Source organism: Diachasmimorpha longicaudata, chromosome 2, assembly GCF_034640455.1.
Source record: "Diachasmimorpha longicaudata isolate KC_UGA_2023 chromosome 2, iyDiaLong2, whole genome shotgun sequence".
NCBI classification, from domain to species: domain Eukaryota; kingdom Metazoa; phylum Arthropoda; class Insecta; order Hymenoptera; family Braconidae; genus Diachasmimorpha; species Diachasmimorpha longicaudata.
The window spans coordinates 13063823-13085885 of NC_087226.1; the positions used below are offsets into that span (position 1 = coordinate 13063823).

A 22063-nucleotide genomic window follows, 5' to 3' on the forward strand; every position below is an offset into this window, starting at 1 on the left:
GGTGGGGAAAATGCGTTAGAGTCCGGTGGGGACAAATCATAGCTAGTGTATGGAAGAAAGAGAAAACTACTAGTTCGGAGCTTTAGGTCAGATTGTCGGGGCTTGAAAGTTAATATAAAGGCGGGCTATAAGGTGACAAGAACGGTGAACGTACGTAGAGTTTTCAACAAGAAGGTAACGCCGGTTCCACGTCCGGCAGTCCCGGCTGGAGGCTGAAAGATGCAGCTTGCCACACCAAAATTTACCATCACGTGAGTTTTAGTTTATTTCTTGGTCACTATGCTGCTTCGGTTTCCTTTCCATTCGTTAGTCTTTTTGTCTACTCAGTATTCAAATGTTTGTTTCTGCAGTTTTTGAAAACTGACTCATTTATGATTTTTATTGCCTTTTACTGCAATAATCATTACGCTATGTCCGATAAATAACTTTTCGGTCATTTGCTTCGGTTCGATCTGGTAGACATGGTGATGAAAAATTTTGTTCGTAACTCGTGAAAAAAGTGGTTTTTAGCAAGTCGCTGTTTTTTTTAAACTACTTTTTTGCACTTGTTATAAAATATCCCATCTCTGTCAACTAGCTTTTATAGTATTTAATAATATTTTAGAATGAGTAAATTCCTTATTATTTCCCTGTGTCGAATTTTAATGTATCATTCAATCTCATAGCTTTTAACAATTGATACTCATATTGATATTTAATCTGATTATTTGCAATTTATTATAACAATAAACAATAAAGTAACAAGGTCAATTGATCAACATTTCACTTTCCCTTGGTATAGAAAGTGGAATAAGAACCAATGGTGCATGAATAACTCCCTGTCTCTTTTTTGCCCTTTCCATCTCTCCCATACTCACGCACTGCCTATCGATAACGGAATACCTTCTATTTATTCCACTCTTCCCTTAGATAATTCAATTCTGAAGAAAAAAAACTGTAAATACTAAGTGATTTATCATGTTAATTGAAGATTAAAGATCCATTAGATTCATTGAATAGATCAAATCATTAATCTGCAATTTGCTCTTTGGAAGTACTTTGCATTCTTTCCATGATCTTTCTATTACACTCACAATTATTAGAGTTATTATGGCTGTATAAAACTAAATCACAAGTGGAGCTTATTTCAGATTATTGAAATTGAAAAAAAAACATACACTCAGAAGATGATTCATTTCAAGAAATAATTTGATATATTTCAATTATGATTACTCTTCTTCAAGGTTGGTGTGGTTAGTTGTGCTGGGGTCGGTGGCTTATCTGGTCGAATTGGCCCAGCCAGACCCACCAGCATCTGGCATTACAACCGTGGGCTCTCTAAGAATAGCCACTGCTGAAGATTGCGGGGGGGTAGTAGCATTTTCGGCAGCATTAGGCACCAATAATGTAGGTCTACGAAAATGAAAAGTCATTTATTCATAAATTTCACTTAATGTAATTTTTTCGGCACAGGATGCCCGCCTTATTTTCAGCGAGACTCTGGTCAACAAGGGCGTTGGCTATATCCCTGAAACCGGCATATTCACAACACACTGTCCAGGACTTTATCAATTTAGTTTCGCTGGGTATGGGAGCTCTGATTTGAAATTGATACTCAAACGAAAAGCCAATAAAGCAAACAACTGGGAACTAATAACATCCGCTGGTCCCGGGGGTGGTGCTAATATTGTACTGTTTGATGCTGGAATTGGTGATCAATTCGCCGTCTTTGTTGAAGCTGGTAAAGCCACTGAAGGCATGACATACAGCGGTTATCGTGTTTCAAAGAAGCTATGAGCCATAATCCAAGGAAAACATAGCTATTGGAATAATATGAATTGAAAAAAGCGAAAGAACCTAATACATCACGCTGAAATTTTCATTCATAAATCATTGTGATGGAAATTCTAACGGATGGAGAAATTATATGCAGTCCCCAAGAAGCTACGCCCGACGTACCTTTGTGCATGTTAAGTTTTTATTCGTCTCGTTTTTTCGGCCTCTCATATTTTTATTGATGTTAAATCTATTGCGGCGAACTGTGATAGCTCCTATATTGTCAAATCGTTAATTGATTATTTTTTTAATTGCAATTACTCTTCATTTATTTATCCTTCGATTTCCCTATTACTGTTTTTTCTCTTGCTCTCCTTCATTTGGCTTTTTTATGCTTTCCATCTAGCTCACTCTCTTCCTCTCCTCATGTAGATTGTTGCGTTATTCCACTCTCTTTATTTTCCTTTCTCCAACTTTCTAAAACCTTATTTTTTACTTTCTCCTCCGTAAACGGTGCTTTGTTTTCTCATCTTTTTTTTTCTATTTATCATGTTTATACTTACTCTTTTGGAAATCATCTCTACAGTAATCCATTATTTCCTATCTATCGCCATCCTGGCTAACCATTAATTTTTTTTTTCTACTCAAATATTGATTGATTACTTTTTTCCATCATTTTAATGTGCATTCCTCAATCTCTTTGTTTTATTTTCAATTTTCCACACAATTTTACGAATCTTTCCTTTACTTTTGTTCACTATAATTTGCTGACCACCCTACAGTATTATTTTTAACGCAATTTTACCGCATATATTATAATCAATACTTTGCTCATATCTCTTGCACTCGATCCTTTTTTGTCTCACAACTCTTTTTCAACTCATTTTTTTTTATTATTATCTCCAACTGTTTAATCATACTTTTTCCTACTATTTAACAATTTTTTTGTCCCATCTTTTCTTTACTTCCTACTCTTGGCCTTTTTCCATTCTCCATCTTGACTTCTCCATTAATTATTATTTACCCAGCTTGGCCCTTTATTCTCTTCATTTACTACAACTAATATACTTCTCAATCTATACTTAAACTGTCTTCCTCTTTAACGCTGCACTATACAGGTAAAATTAAACCTTTATATAATATCCTTTTTCTTACACTTCATTATTGTTCTATTCAGCTGTAATTTGGTTTTCATCCTTTAAATAACTCACCATTGGTATAATATTTAACATAATTTTTTCTTCTAATTTTCCCACCAATAGGATCTATCACAGTAGATAAATTTCACGACGAAACACTTGGAAAAATTACACTTGAGCTTCTGTCAACTTTGACTAATTTGTCATTATTGTGAGACGAAAACTGAATAAAAAAAATTTATTGAAAAAATATGGTATTGGAAAAATATAAGATGGATTATCTTTATCTGAATATTACCCTAACTGGTTTTCCATTTTCGTAATCTAGAATATCGAGTTATAGTTGAATTTATTTCCTGGAAACTATAATCGTAGAATCAATTAGAAAAATATTAAAAAATTAAAGTTTTCAAGAAGGGTTTATAATAATTATCAAGTAATAAATTAGGTAGAGATGATTGTCAATGGTAAATGACAATCGTTAATTTGCAATCTCCACTTTATAATATTTATTTTTTATTATAAAAATAATTAAAAAATGCAATTAATGGAGGAAAAATGACAGTCAGAGGTGATATTTATTGTCAAATCAGATGGAAAGTTCAACGGATTGCTGCTCTATTCCTTCGTAGAGACGGAGTACTGGATCAACTTCTTGTTGGATAAATTCAATAACTTGATCGGGTGATCTTCCAACAAAAGTTGATGGATCCAATAGCGTTTCAAGTTGATTCTGTATAGGTTGAAAGTAAGGATCATTCCTGATACGTTGGACAAGATCATTGTCTAATCCGTGTTGTTTCACTTGAGCACCAGCTAGATGAGACAAAACACGAATTTTTTCGTGACACACCTGACGGTTTCCACCAGCTTTAACCATTGCCATAATGATATTCTCAGCAGACATGAAGGGTAACTCTTGTGCAACATGTCGCGCAATGACGCTGGGATATACAATCAATCCTTGGGTGATATTTTGTAGAGTCATTAAAATAACATCTGCTGAGAGAAATGCTTCTGCAAGTGTTATTCTACGATTTGCTGAATCATCTAGAGTTCTCTCCAGCCACTGATTGGCTGCAGTTTGCAGGCAATTTCCCACAAGAGTCATCAAATGTCTGGCAATACTGCAACAACGCTCGGAACGCATTGGATTACGTTTGTAAGGCATTGCAGATGAACCAATTTGGGTCTCTTCGAATGGCTCTTCTAGTTCTTTCATATTTGCTAACAGCCTTACATCACTGCATATCTGTAAGATTTATTTAAAAAAATTATATTAAGTATCATATCTCATAATTCTTCACTATGGTTTATCAAATGATTATCTCACTAAACCTACTTTATGCACAGTTGCACCAAGAGATGCCAATACATTTAAACACTCGATGTCAACTTTTCTACTGTAAGTCTGTCCAGTAACTCCATAATGTTTTGCAAATCCAGCTAATTCTGTTACACGATCATCGAGGTCCTTCACTTTATCTCCATCTCCATTAAAGAGTTGTAAAAATGAGGCTTGAGTTCCTGTCGTTCCTTTCACACCCCTGAATTTCAGGTCGTTCCGAGCGCGACGAATTGCTCGCTCGTCCATTAGTAAATCATGTAACCAGAGAGTGGCTCTTTTACCCACTGTCGTTAGTTGAGCAGGTTGAAGATGGGTAAAGCCTAGAGTTGGTAATGATCGATAATCTTCAGCAAACTTAGCCAATCTGGATACAACTCCGATTAATTTTGGAAGGATGATGTCAAAGCCTTGACGAAGAATGAGGAGATCCTGAAAAAATGTTAATGTTATTGTATATTAATAAAATCAACAACGAATGAAAAAACAGTGTATTCATGCTTACTGTATTGTCCCCCACATAACAACTGGTAGCTCCAAGATGTATTATTGGTGCGGCTTTCGGACATTGATTTCCAAAAACGTGAACGTGAGCCATAACATCATGCCGAGTTGCTTTTTCTTCAACTGCAGCCGCTTCGAAGTCAATGTCATTGACGTGTGCTTCCATTTCAGCAATTTGCTCTGGAGTTATCATTAAACCCAATTCCTGTAAAGAAATGATATATTTTTCATCACAATGTGCCATTAAATTACTTTTCCAATACATCGTGATGAAAAAAAACTTCTTTTATTCTTTCTCCTAGTGATTATTCCTTACTTTATTTGTATTTTGATTCTCTATAATGTAACAGAGTTTTAACCAATTTTATTTCAACAATTTCTCCCCCTTTCCCGAAATATGTTATCTGATTAGATAACAAGGGCTGGGCTCACCATTGACCAGATATTGTAACGTGCGTAGAAGGCATTCTCATCTGATAGTGGATACATCGGAGACGATTTGTATCATTTTATAATATCATTTTATAATTTACCTCTCTCTCTCCCTCTCTCTTCAAAAGATGACGTCTGTATTTACAATTGGAGGAATCGCTTTGAAGGTTGTGAAATTGGTAAGAAAAATACTCAATCACTTATTTAAAATTAATTTCAAAATTATATAGTTGAATTATTCACTCATGATTGTGTGCTTTCAATATCGACACGGAGTTAATTATCTCAAAATAATTGAGAGTTTGGAAAAATTTCTCCTCGATATGCCATGATCCTTTTGTAAAATTTTTCACACCTAAATTGATCTTATGAAATCGTTGAATTTAATCAAAGTTACAATATTTATAGTGAAATGTTGAAACTATTGATGAAACTCATTGACATCACATAATATGAAATCATACCTGTTGTGAAATAATGTTAAAACAGTGATTCATGCGAGTTTAGTATCAGACGTGTGATAAAGCATTGTGTTTGTAGAGTGATAATGGTGTAGCTGACGGGGTGAATGCTATTACTTATAAGAATTTAGTTCAGCTTTCTCTAATTGTATTTTTTTTAACAGTCATCAACTTTCTACTCGTATTAATCCTGTGAATTTTCAGATTATCAATTTCATATGTATTATTCTCTATCGAACTGGCTATGGGGGTGAATTTCTGGGTGTTGGTGGAACATGGAATTTGAATGAAGAAAAAAATCCAGATGCCGAGATCGTTGCTTCTGGGGTCCTGGTTGGTTTCTTCATTTATACTGCTGTTGTTCTCATTAGTTATTGTTTTGGGACAACGCAACACAAGAAAACGCTAGTGGTAATTATCGTGTCATTTTGAAAAATTCTAAATTTATATTTAGTTAGAATTATGTCGAATTATTGCTCTTTTTCAGGAAATCATTATGAATTTTGTTGGCATGTTCATGTTTATTGCTGTTGGTGGAACAGCTCTGCATTATTGGAATGGATATCAAGCGGAACACAAATACATTCATACAGCGACCGAGAGACAGGTAAAAATTGTGCATTCAACGATCATTGCAGGCGTTTATTATTTCAATTTTTCATTTTCTTCATCTTCTATTCGTTATATATTACAAGGTGGGATTGGCTCTTGGATCTCTCTGCGTATTGGAAGGCGCTGCATACCTCCTAGATACATTATTGAGCATTTATGCTTTCGTCAAAGACGATTACATGGATTAAGTGTCGCTTTTTCAACTTAATATTAAATGAACTTTTCATTCTTCACACAACATTTCATTTAAATCATAAATATGATGAAATCTAAATTTACAAGTAAGAATAGTTCTACAGCTATTTATAGTTTTTTTTTCACTCTATAAAGTTATGAATGAAAATATAAGGTAGAATTTGACTGAACAGATTTATTCTACACAACATGATGTTCTGTTTGTCTGAATTACTTCAAATAGTCTACTAATAAGAAGTGGTAAGAATATTCCTAGACCAATTACAATGGATCTCATTAAGTCATTTATCGAGGAAAATAAGACGAATGATGATGATGGCGCAGCATTGGAATCTGACCTCGAAAGGAAAAATTAAACGAGATAATCTTCAGTTCACCCGCATGACCTGAGATCTGTTCATCAAGCAATCTCCATCAGTCTTTCTTACTGCTATATGACGCCCACCATCTACACAATCGAGATGATTTAATTTGCTACCCCCTTGGCAAAATGGTAAACGCATTCTCGATTATTGAGTTGGACACTGTTCGCTTTTAACCGAGAAATGTTGCATAGAACTGACCTAATCTATATACAGTCCAAGTGGCAGGTGGTAAGAAAATTTGTCAACTTGAACATGTCCCGATTGTATGCTCTACAGTTCAGGATGGTTAGGTTCATATTCAAGTCTAACTTTACTTTAGGGGTTAAATCAATAGACAGCAATGTCAGCCATTAGTCTATTTACTACTTATACTGTCACATATTTCTTCAATTTTTATGCAAAATTACTCAAGAAATTATCTGATTTGAGACTGATTTGCCCATTTTTCTCTGTATTGTATTTGTTTTATTAGAGCAATGTTAATCATTCAATGTTTATTTTCATTGAATTATCTCCGGTCAATCCGACAGTCTTCTTGGTATTTACATAGCTCCATAATACATTTGTTTAGTTACATTTCAAAATGTTGTGGTTATGTCAAGGACGTTGAACAATTCATTGTTTTTCAGTGTGTCTAATAGTTCTCTGTACTTGTTACTCTAATTTATTCATGACGAGAGTTGATTTTGATACATCATCGCTTTTCCATTACGGTGTGTTTACCACTACTACTACTAAAATAATTCATTCTTCGTGCTCTTTCATATTTACGTTACGTACTACGTTGCGTACGCATCCATCTCATGTAGTAGAGGTCCGTGCTTATTACTAAACCTGAAACTGGAATGGGGAGGACTCGCCTTTGAAAAGTATACCGTACTACTCCCCACCTATGCAACTTGATCGTTGTTGACGTTGGGACACTACTAACAGTGTCACGCTCTGTGTTCTAGTTTAACTTGGAGCACGATACGGTTAGGTGCTTACCAGTCTCGTAATAAAACAAAAAAAATTCCTCTCTATTTGGTGGATTTAAAAATCTTTTGAAAGCACATATTTCAATGGTAAAATTTATAACTATTTCACTGAGGGGTGTATTTAAAGCGATGAATTGCCTCAAGTTCGAAGGCCCGAATTGAATAGAGAACCTCATGAAATTGCGTTGAGAAATCTCTCATTACGGGTGAATTTGTTTTTTTTTTTTATATACTATTATCCCCATCGGAGGAATAAAATTGCAAAAATTTCCACTCGTATTGTTTCAATTGAATTTCAAACATAAACCGCCAAACTGGGAGACGGTAGAGGAAGACCTAAAAGAGTCAGGATGGCTGAAGAATCTTTACCTCCCACACCTGTGATGAAGGAGCGTGAGCAGAGACATTCATTTCCTATAATCACTAAAATTGTTCAAGTTGTACGTACAAAGAAATAACATTAATTAAAGATACATTTGACACGTGTGGCAGTTTTTTTAAATCTCTCATGCAACATTTGGTGTTTTAGCTCCTCGCTGTTTTAATAATAGGACTTATTGTGGATCCATTCAACTCTCATCTGAAAATTCTCAATTATCCAAAGAGAAATCTCGATGATGTGGCAATTGTTTATATCAGTGTTGGCGGATACTTGCTCATCAATGGTATATTCATCATTGGATATATTTTGGGCGACAGAATTCCCAAAAAAACGGTAAAGAAAAATCTGTATTTTTTCCATTATTGAATTGAAGGTAATTTTCTATAGTACAATAATCACTTATTATTATCATTATTGTTATTACTGTATCGATACACTATTCAATTATGTGGAATGAAATCTCATTGAGATGGTTTGGTAAAAGTTTTAAACATAAATTTTAATGAAAGTCCTTGAAAATAAATGAAAAAATTTGGAAATCCAGTATGGCTAGATTGTAGCTTCAGACTACGCCCTAAGTATGACTGTGTACATTTACACAGCTGTGTGAGTCACCGACTCTCACTAGCAGCAGAGTGAAAATCTAATTGGTTGTCGCCCCAGCAAGGCCGCAGTACAACGTATCCGTCAACTAATATGAAAAATATTTTTGTGAAAAAAAATTTATTCCAGTAGTATGAAAAATGAAAATCTGCTGAGCATTAGACACATTCAATAATTTGAATTTTCTTTCAATTTTTTGTTCACTCATTCCTTCAAGTAAAATAAATGACTGAATTTTATTTTTATTTATTTTATTTTATTACAGTCAATAATTTTTTCCGCCGTGGGATTTTGTCTTCATATTGGCGCAGCAAGTGTTATGGTGCACAAATGGCGAAAGATGACGGGTAGCTATATCGACTATCAAAGTAATAATGCAGTTTATTCAAGTAAGCAATACAACGATATGTTGATATCAGGGGCTGTATTTACCTTTATAAATGCAATAATTTTTGCTGCTGATGTATTAATAACAATGAGATTCACATAATTTAATGAATGAATGCTGATTGCTGATGGAGTAGGCGCAAATACATTGGCGTGATAATATAATATGTAAAATAATGACAGATTTGAATATCTCAAATTGTTAAAATGGTTTTGTAGCTTAGATGCACAGAGCTGTAATCCAAAGTTTGAAATAACTCTTATTCTTCAATCCGTCCATGGATATCTAATTAATATAGCATAATAAATAATACGCATATAAGAATCTACAGATCTTCCATCACATTATTAATCAGAATATTTATTTCTATATAATTTTATAATCTATCTGAGAAACTCAATCTAAATTAATGAATACTGGACTTGTGCGTTGATAAACCTTAGAGCCCGTGACTATTCCGTCCATAAAAACTATGTTGCTATTAATGAAGTCAATATGCGGTTTATTCTAATGATAACGATTATTGCCATAGATTTAATTTTATTATCTAATCTGAATTTGTAAAATATTTGAACAATAAATCTAGTAATTGTCAATGACAAATCTTTTTTTTAATTATTTTTATAATTTGTTGTCTGGAAGTTCTCCAAAAGAAATTTGCATTTTGATATTCTATAAGATTAGTTTTACCATAGGTAATCATGTAATACTAACCATTATCTCTTCAATCATTCGACTTATTAAACAGACGACCGAACTTTTTCAAACGATGGATTGGAAACATAGCAAACAAACAACTGAAATGCAGTCTGTCAAATCCTTACACCGAAATTGTCCTTATTGCAAAATTACGTTATTTATCCCTTTAATTAAAACAATAATTTAATATGTTGCAAAACATTAATTAATGATAGTACATAAAATGAAGCTTATTATTTTAATGTATAATTCGTAAAAGTAATAAAAAAAATATGATAATAATCAAATTTGACAAATTAACATACAATCCCCAACTAAGCTCGAGAATAGCATAATGTAAAATTCCTAAGCCTAATACGTATACACACACATAACTGGACGATTTTCTCGCTGGAAGAAAAAATTGTGGAGAAAAGGCAATCAAAACACTAGAGATTACGGAAAAAATGGAAATAACAAAATTTGATACAGAATCCAGTCTTGCAGTTGTGCCACGATTCTTGCGATTAATCCAATTCGTAAGTAACTCCAATTAGACTGGTATTAGAATGTGACCAATTGATTATATTTCAGCTAACAACGTTATTGATATTTTCACTGGCCATCTACTTGACAGTCATGTCGAGGAGATATTTAACAGATGTAGCATGCATTTTGCTCATCTGCCTTTCTTCCTCGCATTTATTTTTCCAAGGTTTGGATATTATGAATCACTTTTTCGGAGATGGTGTTCCAGAATCACCGGTAAAAACTATTATTATTATTATTATTCGTCTATGGTCATTGTGAATGTCTAAATATATCATAGAATATTTTATTACTTTGTAGATGTACATTTTCAGCCTCATCGGAATGATTCTTTTTGCGATTGCTGGAATTTCGTTAATTCACTATGTGACTTCGTATATATCATTTTGGGCTATTTTAATGACAATGATATTGTGCTTCATTATTAGTTTTCTGTATACAATAGAAATTATTGCAGTTCTTTTGTAAGTATTGTCATGTACTAAAGTTGCTGAAATAATAATAATAATAATAATAATAATAATAATAATAATAATAATAATAATAATAATTTTTAAGTTACTGGAGAAGGAAATACTCGGCCTGGAAAAAATGTCATCCAGTGATGATGGAACCAATGACAAAAACATCATTTACGAAGACTTGCGAGTTTCCTTCACCAAATGCTAACGTAAATTACATTATTACATCCCACCTGAATAATTTAATTATGTAGTTTCATTGGTATTTATTATCTTCAAGATTTGCAAATGTGAAATAACAACGAGTGTAAGTGGACAAGATTTTCTGGATCCAACTGTGGATATAACGGAAACACATGGAATGAGAAAAATAAATTATGCCCGAAGACGACAGTACGTTGATTCTCCTTGCAGTGTACCAGCACTTACCATTCAGGCAGTGGGTGAGGTTCAAACTGACAATCGATTAACAAGTTTAGGAGAAGCGCAAGTACGTATTGAAGCAATAAATTGATTTTAATGAATTGATAGACTCTTGAAATTTATTATCTTTAAATTTTAGACCGCCAATGCCCAAATGAAAGAAACCATCATACAAACGGCTACACAAGGTGAAATTTTTTTATTTGCTATTTTCACCGATAATCCCTATACACAGCTAATTGTAAATTAATAGATAATCGTCAAAAATTCAAGACTCCACAACAGTGTTTTGCAACTGATACTTGTCTGTGTTCGAGAATATTATACCCCCAATACCAAATACCATGTTCAAAAATCTGTCCTGCATCAATTGTAATACTACCAGGGACGTTGCGTGGATCATGTTGCGAATCGTAAGCTTGCACCAAAAATTTTTTTTTCCTTTATCATACCATTAATTTGCATATTGACAGGTTTTGTTTTTTGTTATATCAGGTGTAATTGCAGTGATCACCTTGAAAAATCTTCTCAACAACTGCATCAGATTAATCGAATCCCCGATAATATTTATGAGCCATGTCAGCATTCTGCTTTACAATGCAATACAACTTCAATAATTGTAGACTCAAATGTGGATAGGATGTCTGGTGATCAAGAACCTAATGCAAAGGGTTTGAGCGTACAACGACAAATTTATAATAACAGTCGGCGTTTCTAACTTGGGTTTTTATTATTCTTAACGTTGACAGGAGAATCCGTTGACAAATTCATAAGTTTTATTTCATCATTTCGAATTATTGATTCCATGAAAATTTTTCATTTGTTACATTAGTGTTTACAGATTATGCAGATTAATAATCTATAAATTATATTCTTACAGAATTTAATAGGATTTATTAGCACTACATATTTTAGAAGTCAACAAAAATATTGAAAAAATGATTATCTTCTATATCTCAAGGTTCCATATACGGTTTTGATATGGCCGCAAAGCAACAAGAGTATACTAATGATACCTCGAAAAAAACTTTATCATCAATTGAAAAGTTGCCATTCACGATTTTCGATGGCAATAGTCAAGAGGGCAATAAAAGGAAATATATATGTTTTTTTTTCTTTTTAAATACTACGTCGTGCCTTATTATGCATAATTCATCTCCCCTCCATATGTTTATAGAATTATATCCACGAATACTCAAAAGATTTGGAAGATAGATGAACAGAAAATGTGTGGGAATAAAGATCCAGGCAAGTGACGATGCAAAAAAAAATGAGATATTTTGATGATTATGTAATAATTAACAGATACTGAAAAATCGAATGGAACGAGTAGCCTGATATTGAAAAAAATATCGGAGAAGAGGTATGAAGAGAATGAAGAAGATTATTCACCTTTGAAATGCCTCATTACAACGACTGGACTAAAACATGATCCATTAAGAATGATGAAGACTGATACCGAAAGTACCAAAACAATAAAAATTGAAGACCAGCATGCATTGATAGAGAAAAAAAATATGAACCAGACTCAGAAAGATTTATCACATTCTCAAGAATTTTTGGAAAAGAGAGGAAACGAAATGAACAATAGAAATATTCGAGTTTCACGTACTTTGGATAAAAAAATGAAAAAGAGCAAGAGCAAAACGTTATCATCATCATCATCATCATCTTCGTCTGTAGTCACTCTCTCCAGTGTTGTAGAAAAAAAATGGCACAATGGAGAAGATTATAGAAAATCAATGATAATATTAAAACATCATGTTGATGAAGAAATTAATGAAAAATTATCACTAGATAATGAAAGAGAAATATCCTTTCGGCGTAATTCTAATCTATTATCAAGCGACCAAGTTAAGCAAATGTCTAAAAGAGTTAAACCTCTATATCGGCAACGTATAATCAGTAACAATGGAAATAGTATTGAAAACGATGATAATTTGAGAGTTATTGAAAAATCTGATACAATTGCTAGAATTCGGTCTCCACTATTACAAGCACCGATGAATTCAAAATCGAAAGAGCATTCACCCTGCACTAGTAGGACTAATGGACCTGTTAGTATGACAGGAAGCTCGGCAGGTTCTAGACATTCAGCTAATAATGCAGATTTATCATCGTCAAGAAGTCACATCTATGTAGAACAAGGAGGTTCGAATGAAACAATTATTAACAAAGGCGACACAAGAAATGCTCCACAATATGTAACAGACGGCGAAGTGCACACAATACAACATGCACCACTCATAAAACAAAGTCAAGAAAATATTCCAATATGTTATTCCTATACAATACACCCAATGGACTGGCATGGTGAGCAGCAATTAAAAAAATTTAATAATTCTAAAAGTCAAACAAATTCATCATCAGCAAGTAACGAAGTTCGAGCTGCTGACATGAACATCGACGGACTTACCGAGATGGAATATGAATTACACTTAAGCAGAAAAAAGCAGAAGAACCATCAAATATCTGGAAGAGCTCTCCCAAGCGAGCTATCTGTTGTGATGGAGAGTCTCAATGAGACGAATGAGATGTATGATTAATGATCCAATTCCGTAAACGCTTGAAGAACAATAGAGGATACTGGTTGTATATTTTTTTTTAGCGTTTGTTTACATCCCGGTCGTCACCGAACAGATTCATCAGTTATAAGTTGCACTACCAATTGCGAAGACGAAATAAGTCAAATTTATGGTGAACACGTAAGAGTCGACGAGCGTTATCGTCACCGAAAACCGATAGAGAAGTAAGCAAAGTTCAACAATTATTTGTAAGATCAGTGATCCAATTTTCACCCGCCTACCATAATTATTGTCTTTAATGATCATTCATTCTTTCTTTTCATTATTTAGGTTACCCAAAAAAGCACCATTTAACATAATTATACAGAGAAAAATATGTAAAATTAATAAATGTAAATGATTAAATAGTTTTCATTGCCAGTACATAATAAGAAAATAATGATATTTCTTATCTAATACAGGAGCGGACAATATGGCCGTCAAATGAATCTTCAAATTGTCTGTGGATGGGATTGTTCGCATGCATGCATTCACCCAGTGAGTTCGAATTTGTTATATTTGTTATAAGAATGGCATTCTAAAATTGGATTCATCTTCAAAAATAGCGCCTATATTGCCCAAGACCAGATCAGAACAATGGCTTACATGATTTCAGAAGAGACGAATACCTTTATAGAAAACATAAACGAGCAAGCAAACGAAACCATAAAATGCTTAATATCTGTTACCTATTATAATACACCATGTATCATTAACCAAATAAAAAATCTTCTTCTTTTTATTGATCATTCAAACCATTTTTCCCACAGCAATGTGATATTTTGATTAATCATTCGCTATTGACAATGTTTATATCTCTCAAGTAGGAGAGATTTTTTTCCAGTTATGTCACGGAATATTTTTTTTCTACCAAATCTTTTCAAGCAGCAAAGCAGAATATTACAAACAACATGTAACAGCATGTTAATATAATCTGTTTAAAATAGGTCTGGGCTGCTTGAAATTAGGAACGGCATCATTTTTCAAGGTAATCATTTCGTTTGTGCATATGCGATGATTGTATGCCACCTCCTGAATATTCTCTATATATTTTTTTTTCAATATTTTGGACTCTTGATTTAACACCCAGTTCGTTTGAATATTTGTCATCATTTCTCTTAAAACGTTATTCTTGGGTATTTTATTTGTTGGATTATTAGTTGCATAATTGGCTTGTGCATCTGGAGAAATTGAATAAAAATCATTTGGCATGCAGAAAAAATGATCAGCATAAAATAACCAGGGTACCCAAGTAATTTGTGATGATTGATATCCTTTTTGGCAAGTTGTTGCAATTTTGTTGGTGCATACACAGTTGTTCATAGTTTCATTAATGGCTTTTGCCTCAATATTTTCTATAAACCAGCCATTTTCGCATGACAGAAATTCATTGGAATAATGTGGCCTTATCTTTGGATTTAGGTTAGAACTAATGTTCTGGAAAGGTCTGTTACGTACATTCATTTTTTTCTTATTCATATTCATCCTCGATGGCTTTTCTAATTCTGAAGAAATAGTTTCACTATCGTTGTTAGCAGATAGTTGGATCTTTTCGTTGAAACGTCTTCCATCTCTTGCATAAATCTTCTTCGCAAACTCAATGAATCTTCTAGATATATCAAGTTTTCCATTTTTTCCGATTATACCACATTCTTCAACCTTTATCGTGGCAAAAGAAGAAAATTTCGACAATACATACTTTATATAATATAAAGCAATTCAACAATGAGGAAGACTAACTTTTGTGTCTGTGATTGCATTCTATTAACTAAATTAGATTGTTAGATTTAAGAATTCAAGCGAACGAAAGAGAGAGAGAGAGAGAGAGAGAGAGAGAGAGAGAGAGAGAGAGAGAGAAAACGGCCATGATATGATATCCTGAGGCTAATAAAAGAGAGTAAAGATAACCTATACTGATGACCCTTGGGGATAAATTTAATTGCATCATTTTATTGGAAATGTAAGAGAATATCTTATGTTTTGCCTTATTTTACCACGTGATAGTCCAAGGCTCTCATCGTCATTATTAAAATGAGTTTTTAATAAATTATTGAAATAACAAAAAACAATTACGCACCATTTCAGCTTTAGCGAGGAATATCCACAACCGACGCCACGTGCTAAATTTATTTTGATCACTGAAGTTGAATCGCATTTCTACGGATGCATAACGAGTAGCCAAAGGACTACGATAATCACTAAATTCATTGACTTTAGACATGTTCACTTCAGTACACCGTTATTTTTATTCTAAATTGAAATTTACTGATTACTATTGCATACAACAATGTACTGAATTGTGAATTTAATGAGATCAGCTGATCAACTGTAATACTTATAGATAGCACAACAGTGAACTATATGTCTCCCCCCTTAATAAAAATGACAGCAGCGCTAGCGGTGGCATTGTGAAGAAATCATTTGAATTTCTTGCCAATTATAGCCAAGTTGTAGTGACTACATTTTGGTAAAGATTATATAGCATTTCTATGAAATGTATGCTACTAACAAAGAATTTTCTCCAATAACTTGTCTGAATTGGTGTAAATATATTATATCGCAACCAGTCATATAGGAAGTGATAATGGACTGGTTGCAGAAAGGGGAAGATAAGAAAAACCTGAGGAATCTTTCTACAGGTCGTCGAGTAATATTGAACTCAGTTGAAAAGAAAACTTGGCATGCCAACACTACATAACAATGAAAGGTAAACACGGGTCAGTTAATTAAATGAAAATGTTTCGAGAGTATTTTGAAAATGATAGTGACATGCAATATTTATTTGTTGGTTTTGTAAATAATGCTAACAATGATAAGTGAAAATGAAATAAGAGAAGGAAAAAAGTGGTTTAAAAAAGAATCCCCACGTTCTACTTTGGCGTGAGATAATAAAGATGGACAAACTTATTGTTGGCGTGCTCATGGTCATGCAGGTTTTAGTCTCCCAGACACGTTGAAGGTACTATTCTCTACGTGATTGTCACAAATATAATAAAAAAAATTCAGCGATTGGGGAGATTATGTAGTAACTTACAATATTTTCGGGAGAGAGATTTGGATGTGCCCAGTCGACGGTGATTTCTGCACCATAAATCAAATTCGCACGTTCGGGTACTAGTCTACGCCGAGCCATTGCAGCAGCAATATGGGTTTTATAGAAAATGAGTGCACTTTTAGGACGTTCATCTGCGAGACGATAAACTGCTACTTTTTCGACCCCATCTGTTGTTTCAAATATTTTCTAAAATATGTCAAAAAAAAAGCATATAGTTTTCTCTTTGTCTTTTATGTATTTCAAAGGTTGCAAAGATTAAAATAATAGATCTTCTCGTACTTGGCCGAATAACGATAATTAAATAAAGTTAATAAAAAAAAAAGGTGAGTACCTTAATGAATGCTTCAGTGTTTAACAGTGCAGGCAAATGTGTAAGACAAAGTCGACAATTATTGATACTGGCAAGAACACCGATTCTCTTTCCAGTCCGAATCTCATAGCTATTGAGCTCTCGAATTGCTTTTTGTGCATCTCTGACATTGGTGAACATAACAAAACAGTAGCCTCGATTCGTTCCAGAAAAGTCCATCATCAAACGAATTTCATAAATTTCACCAATCCGTCGGAAAATTGGGTATATCTCAAATTCATAAAGATCACGGGGAAGTTTGCCAACGAAGACTTCACATTTAGGGCTAGGAGGTGGACCAACCCAATTTGGTGGTGGCCCCAATTTGCTTTGACCATTAACTTGGGTTATTGGCAAACCCGTTTCTTTGACTAATTGAAGAACTTGCTTGGTTATTTCAATTTGTGCCTCCATAGCACATGGTAAATGTTTGACTACGTGGTGAGAAATATTTCGCGATCTCTCCTGTTGTCCGTCTACCAATGAAAAAATTCCAATGAAATCATTTACCACATGGAAATATAGGTAAGACATGATGCAATGAATTTGATATCACGATTAATTACCTGCATTCATTTTGTACTTTGATGAGAACGAATCATTCATATTTTGATTCTTATTGATTCTTATTGATGATAAATGAAATTGTTGAATTTAGAAGAATTTTTAAAACTGATCATTCCAACTTGATGTAAATATGAAAAACCACAGAGGTCAGTTGCCAGAGGACTGACGCTTACCAAACTGAAATATATCACATGTGACGACTGTCGTTGTTCTGTATCCCACAACCCACCAATAAAAATCCTGTAGGATAGTAACAGTAGTGGGGATAGTTGTAAAATGATCTTCCATTGCTATAATTCCGTGAATATCATTTCGGAAAAAAAAGCCATGAAATAGTCGTCTTTTGTCGTTATGTTAACAAATATACTGAGAATTTAAATTCTTCTCTCTCTTTTCTCCTTCTCATCAATAACGACGTCGTATATAAATGACAAAGAAAAACAAGCGATTATTTTATATTATATTATAACGCACAAGTTGTGTAAAACTGCATTTCTTACGAACGTCAGGTTTACCGATCTCCGTATATTCCATTGCATAGTTTACGTAACTGCTCACATTTGGCATTGATTACATTCAACTTCTCGCACGCAATGACCTAAATTAAGAAAAAAAAGTAAAATCAAATCATTGATAGTTTATTATCATCATCGCTATAAAAGAGGAAAAAAATGTGTCACTTGTCAAAATTATGCGAGAGACGCTGAGATCATTGCTGAAGATGATGAGGCCGAACGACCGTAGAGGGACACCTGGGATCTCTTATTCCAAGAAAATGTCCACACCCGGTTGGGATAGACCTTTGTTAGGAATAATTCCGAGAAAATAATTCAGAATTCCTTTGACAAATGAATTTTGAAACGATTAAAGAAATATTAAAAATATCAATGAGAACCTTAATACGTTATATGTATACTATAATTTATCGTCTATATAAGAAGCATCTTTTTGAATAAATTCAAAGAAAATTCAATTAAAAATATATATATATACCCATATACTCCCATTACGTGACAACAGGTTGGTCCCTGACAAAACGACTAGCGTATGCGGCAATCTAGACGCAGAAAATAGCGTATACAATAACCGCTTAAGTATGTAAGTATACGCACTTGGCGTCTAGCTGCTGTCGACGAACAACTATTCTTTCTCCTTGGGTTTTTTTTCTTCTTCTCCAGGTCGCACCTTGCAAGCACCTGTATGATTCACTTACGAACAGTTGGCCACAGTTGGCGGTCGTCTCTCATCTATGCAATTTTTATCGAGGAATTTTTTTCATTAAGAAAATGTTCTATTGAGTTTCAGAACATCGCCCATGGTGGAAGAGACTAAATAGTAAAACTCTGCGTTATATTGTTAGAGCAAATAATTCTAAAGTGTTGAACGTGAATGCTGAAGAGCGAGATATTATGTTTAATCGAAAAGTCTTTATCAGGATAATCAGTGTGGTGAGTGAAATGATGGAAATGGAAACGTAAGAGAAGTAAATTATATGGAAAAATTTTCTGTTCAGCTCCTATGCATTGCTGCTGTTGTGGCTCTTCGTGTAACCGATGATGAAAGCAGACGGCTGTCTCACTATCTTCGAAATTACAATCGAGAGTGGTCACTATTAAACAATGTAACGTGGGGTAGCGTAGGTAATTTAATGCAGAAAAGTTTATTTCAACTTTTTTAAACTGACAAATCACGATAGATTTTAACGTCCTCGACCCAATGTTTCTTCATGTTACAGGTGCAGCTCTGGCGACAGTAACGTGCGGTGGTTACGTGATAATCACAATGGGTCTATTATGTGCTGCTGCAACTGGGGAGCTTCATGGAAAAAAAACGGTACAAAACAATGGTTGAAAATTTAATAAAAATTTTCCATTTTGTTTCATCAACTGCTATACATTGCAAAAAATAAGAATTGTCTTGGTTCAGTCAATGCGAGAAAGTGACTGAAAAATGGTAATTACCGTGATACGTTGTAATAGAGCGTGAGAAACGCCTGGTGACATTGACAATCAAGGCAATAAAATAGTGGGAATAATATCTCTACCATATCCCGCAGTTGGACGTAATTTGTTGCTCACCTCTTCGATATGAGGCAAAATTGAAATCAACATCTTATGGATTTTTTATCGAGGGCATTGATATGGTATAAATTATTGTATTTAACCAAATGAGCTATAAGGTCTTATTACTTGTTTACAAATAATTTGTCATGAGCATTTGCAATATTCTTATTACAAATTGGATAGGCACAAGTGGTCAAGAACAATACTAACTAGAGAGTCATTAAATAAAATATAAATTTAAGTGGCTTCATTATAATATGATCTTCTTATCTCAAATAATGGATATGTATGCTTTTGGATCTCAGGGTTTTTATTGAAAAAATAATATCATAAATGATATTATATATCGTTAATGTTAATTAGTCATCAATATTTTTATACATGATTTGTTAAGGAATTTTTTCTCCTTGGACTTGGAGTTGTTCTTTTTGGGGTTGTCGGAGCACTGTCGCTGGCATCCATCGAAAACGTTTCACCTGATTTAGTAGATAATGGCGCTGTACTTGGAGCTTTATGCCTCATGACTGCTCTAGTATTCATAACCGATTTACTCATGACAACGCCAGAACAAAGGCAAGAGAAGCAACAACCTGATGATACTCTACCTTACAAAGAGCCAGGCAAGTTTTGAGATTATAAGGAGTTTGTGAAGTTTATGCAAGTCCTTCGATAGCAATAAATGTATTTACACATGCAATTCATGCGTATCCGTTCACTGGCACTTCATTCTCATTAGAAATATATCTTCGTTAATGTGATTATATATATTATATTATATTATATATATTTGCATGATTTTTGAAAAATTTACATACTTTTGGAAACAAGAAATGGCAACAACTGTATATATGTTACCCAATTTGTGCAAATCTAGCCAACCCTATGACAGCGCTTTCGATGGAAAAAGAAACTGGACTCTCTAAAAAAAATGGAAGCATACAGCGTTTGCATGAGCATGGAGCAAGTGGTAACATTAATGAAGGTTTTGATAAACAATCCCCTAAAAATCATGATAATGGAATTCAATCATCGGACACAATACATCGGTCGACAATGTCTGACGTTGCTATTTCACCCGAATACACCAATAGCTTTGATGAAGATATTAAATTTATTGATGCCGAGAGTCAAATTAGAGAGGCTCAAAATGATAGTCGGCACTCAGAAAATGCAGATCGATACAGACAATTGGATGGAGAAATTACTGAGGTTTATAAACATGGAGCAAAAAATGAGAGGAATTTTTATAAAGAACAGGAGCTTGTTAGCCGGCCATCGGATGAAGTTGATACCCCACGATTTCCAATCATGAGCGATAAATATGAAGCTGCATTTTCGAAAATGATCAATCCTGGCGTCAAAATTATGACAATTGCAAGGGACGTGGATGTTAACTCCTATAATAATCATGGAAGGTGAAAATATTTCCTGCTTCGATATTCCTAGCTTTACAAAAGTTATTTAATTATTACTATTACTATGAAATCACTATTCAATGGATTTTTTACTCTGTTTTTCTTTTCATGATATTTATAAAATAGGTATTCAGATTCAAGTCAATATGACAACGTTCCGACCCGCATAGCTCCGGGAATCCTGAAACACGATCGAGATCGTTACTACAATATTCCACGAGCTTTAGGTAAAAACCACCGTAGAGATGAAATCGATGCGCTCGAGGAATGGGTTGGTGTACTGCGAAAATCAACAACTGGTACACAAACTAGAAATATACCATCGTCTCCAACAGAACCGGGATACGTTCGACATACTGCCAATAATTGGCCTCGAGAAATGCAAGGCAAACTTTCAGGATCCACTATACAAGGGGAAAGGAATGAGGGCTAATATACGACATCATCGCCCATCACTAAACATTACATAACATTTTTTATAGAAATTTGACTATTTTTCCATTCATCATTGATTGAAATATACACTTATTAATTTCTGATACATTGTAAAGATATATAGTAGATTTTTATGCTTGAAAATGTAAAAGATTATTCTTAAAAATATACTTCAACTTTTTGTGATTAGTATTCTTTCCAAGCTTTTGCAGGATAAATATATACTTATGATGTAAGATGGTCAGTACTTTTTTGTGCATTCAGTAGATTAATTTTCACAACATCGATTAAAATAATTTTTTTGATCAATCAGAAACTTACTAATAATAAATAGTCTTCAATTTTA

The 22063-nt window shown here is 33.7% G+C and overlaps 6 protein-coding genes across 14 annotated transcripts; 5 read left to right on the forward strand and 1 right to left on the reverse strand.

The window, feature by feature from the left end:
* The first annotated feature begins 28 nt into the window (after positions 1-28).
* Positions 29-3165, forward strand: LOC135172844 (uncharacterized). The gene is made up of 3 exons (XM_064139259.1): positions 29-251; positions 1224-1386; positions 1453-3165. Exons 1-3 carry the CDS (start codon positions 220-222, stop codon positions 1774-1776), a joined length of 519 nt encoding a protein of 172 aa, XP_063995329.1. The 5' UTR covers positions 29-219; the 3' UTR covers positions 1777-3165.
* On the reverse strand, positions 2639-18948 carry LOC135172837 (adenylosuccinate lyase). Of its 5 annotated transcripts, XM_064139242.1 has the most exons (10): positions 18798-18946; positions 18485-18643; positions 18279-18402; positions 17804-18044; positions 17220-17713; positions 16868-17074; positions 15292-15492; positions 4745-4948; positions 4237-4671; positions 2639-4146 (listed from the first exon to the last, which is right to left on the reverse strand). In XM_064139242.1, the coding sequence occupies exons 4-10, from the start codon at positions 17841-17843 to the stop codon at positions 3484-3486; spliced, it is 2244 nt and encodes a 747-aa protein (XP_063995312.1). In that variant the 5' UTR covers positions 17844-18044; positions 18279-18402; positions 18485-18643; positions 18798-18946; the 3' UTR covers positions 2639-3483. The 5 variants fall into 5 exon arrangements, with proteins under 5 accessions (XP_063995312.1, XP_063995311.1, XP_063995313.1 ...); XM_064139241.1 differs by having other exon boundaries at positions 17804-18402; positions 18485-18604; positions 18798-18948; XM_064139243.1 differs by lacking the exon at positions 15292-15492 and having other exon boundaries at positions 17804-18402; positions 18798-18945.
* On the forward strand, positions 5201-6636 carry LOC135172846 (protein snakeskin). The gene is made up of 4 exons (XM_064139261.1): positions 5201-5354; positions 5841-6047; positions 6124-6243; positions 6332-6636. Exons 1-4 carry the CDS (start codon positions 5304-5306, stop codon positions 6434-6436), a joined length of 483 nt encoding a protein of 160 aa, XP_063995331.1. The 5' UTR covers positions 5201-5303; the 3' UTR covers positions 6437-6636.
* Positions 7766-9761, forward strand: LOC135172845 (uncharacterized). Its single transcript, XM_064139260.1, has 3 exons — positions 7766-8225; positions 8315-8500; positions 9036-9761. The coding sequence occupies exons 1-3, from the start codon at positions 8136-8138 to the stop codon at positions 9258-9260; spliced, it is 501 nt and encodes a 166-aa protein (XP_063995330.1). The 5' UTR covers positions 7766-8135; the 3' UTR covers positions 9261-9761.
* LOC135172836 (uncharacterized) lies at positions 9910-14573 on the forward strand. The gene is made up of 14 exons (XM_064139240.1): positions 9910-10375; positions 10431-10601; positions 10686-10849; positions 10944-11055; positions 11127-11336; positions 11409-11457; positions 11523-11682; positions 11765-11940; positions 12231-12361; positions 12445-12517; positions 12575-13805; positions 13878-14018; positions 14256-14331; positions 14400-14573. The coding sequence occupies exons 1-14, from the start codon at positions 10304-10306 to the stop codon at positions 14529-14531; spliced, it is 2898 nt and encodes a 965-aa protein (XP_063995310.1). The 5' UTR covers positions 9910-10303; the 3' UTR covers positions 14532-14573.
* Positions 16384-21955, forward strand: LOC135172839 (uncharacterized). 5 transcript variants are annotated; one of them, XM_064139246.1, is made up of 7 exons: positions 16384-16540; positions 19110-19252; positions 19318-19444; positions 19540-19637; positions 20262-20487; positions 20742-21282; positions 21409-21955. In XM_064139246.1, the coding sequence occupies exons 1-7, from the start codon at positions 16534-16536 to the stop codon at positions 21713-21715; spliced, it is 1449 nt and encodes a 482-aa protein (XP_063995316.1). In that variant the 5' UTR covers positions 16384-16533; the 3' UTR covers positions 21716-21955. The 5 variants fall into 5 exon arrangements, with proteins under 5 accessions (XP_063995316.1, XP_063995317.1, XP_063995319.1 ...); XM_064139247.1 differs by lacking the exon at positions 16384-16540 and adding an exon at positions 16555-16792; XM_064139249.1 differs by lacking the exon at positions 16384-16540 and adding an exon at positions 17744-17762.
* The last annotated feature ends 108 nt before the right edge of the window (positions 21956-22063 follow it).

Excerpts from the sequence above, each read along its gene's own strand:
- LOC135172845 (XM_064139260.1), top strand. The coding sequence starts at position 8,136 with ATGGCTGAAGAATCTTTACCTCCCACACCTGTGATGAAGGAGCGTGAG. Across the intron at positions 8,226-8,314 it reads TCACTAAAATTGTTCAAGTT|CTCCTCGCTGTTTTAATAAT; the intron begins GTACGTACAAAG and ends TTGGTGTTTTAG. Across the intron at positions 8,501-9,035 it reads ACAGAATTCCCAAAAAAACG|TCAATAATTTTTTCCGCCGT; the intron begins GTAAAGAAAAAT and ends ATTTTATTACAG.
- LOC135172844 (XM_064139259.1), top strand. The coding sequence starts at position 220 with ATGCAGCTTGCCACACCAAAATTTACCATCAC. Across the intron at positions 252-1,223 it reads ACACCAAAATTTACCATCAC|GTTGGTGTGGTTAGTTGTGC; the intron begins GTGAGTTTTAGT and ends CTCTTCTTCAAG. Across the intron at positions 1,387-1,452 it reads CAGCATTAGGCACCAATAAT|GATGCCCGCCTTATTTTCAG; the intron begins GTAGGTCTACGA and ends TTTTCGGCACAG.
- LOC135172839 (XM_064139246.1), top strand. Across the intron at positions 19,253-19,317 it reads TTATCAGGATAATCAGTGTG|CTCCTATGCATTGCTGCTGT; the intron begins GTGAGTGAAATG and ends TTTTCTGTTCAG. Across the intron at positions 20,488-20,741 it reads TCTACCTTACAAAGAGCCAG|CCAACCCTATGACAGCGCTT; the intron begins GCAAGTTTTGAG and ends GTGCAAATCTAG.
- LOC135172836 (XM_064139240.1), top strand. The coding sequence starts at position 10,304 with ATGGAAATAACAAAATTTGATACAGAATCCAGTCTTGCAGTTGTGCCA. Across the intron at positions 10,850-10,943 it reads GAAATTATTGCAGTTCTTTT|TTACTGGAGAAGGAAATACT; the intron begins GTAAGTATTGTC and ends ATAATTTTTAAG. Across the intron at positions 11,458-11,522 it reads CATACAAACGGCTACACAAG|ATAATCGTCAAAAATTCAAG; the intron begins GTGAAATTTTTT and ends GTAAATTAATAG.
- LOC135172837 (XM_064139241.1), bottom strand. The coding sequence starts at position 17,843 with ATGAATGATTCGTTCTCATCAAAGTACAAAATGAATGCAG. Across the intron at positions 17,714-17,803 it reads AAAGTACAAAATGAATGCAG|ACGGACAACAGGAGAGATCG; the intron begins GTAATTAATCGT and ends TTTCATTGGTAG. Across the intron at positions 17,075-17,219 it reads ACACTGAAGCATTCATTAAG|AAAATATTTGAAACAACAGA; the intron begins GTACTCACCTTT and ends GACATATTTTAG.
- LOC135172846 (XM_064139261.1), top strand. The coding sequence starts at position 5,304 with ATGACGTCTGTATTTACAATTGGAGGAATCGCTTTGAAGGTTGTGAAA. Across the intron at positions 5,355-5,840 it reads CTTTGAAGGTTGTGAAATTG|ATTATCAATTTCATATGTAT; the intron begins GTAAGAAAAATA and ends GTGAATTTTCAG. Across the intron at positions 6,244-6,331 it reads ATACAGCGACCGAGAGACAG|GTGGGATTGGCTCTTGGATC; the intron begins GTAAAAATTGTG and ends ATATATTACAAG.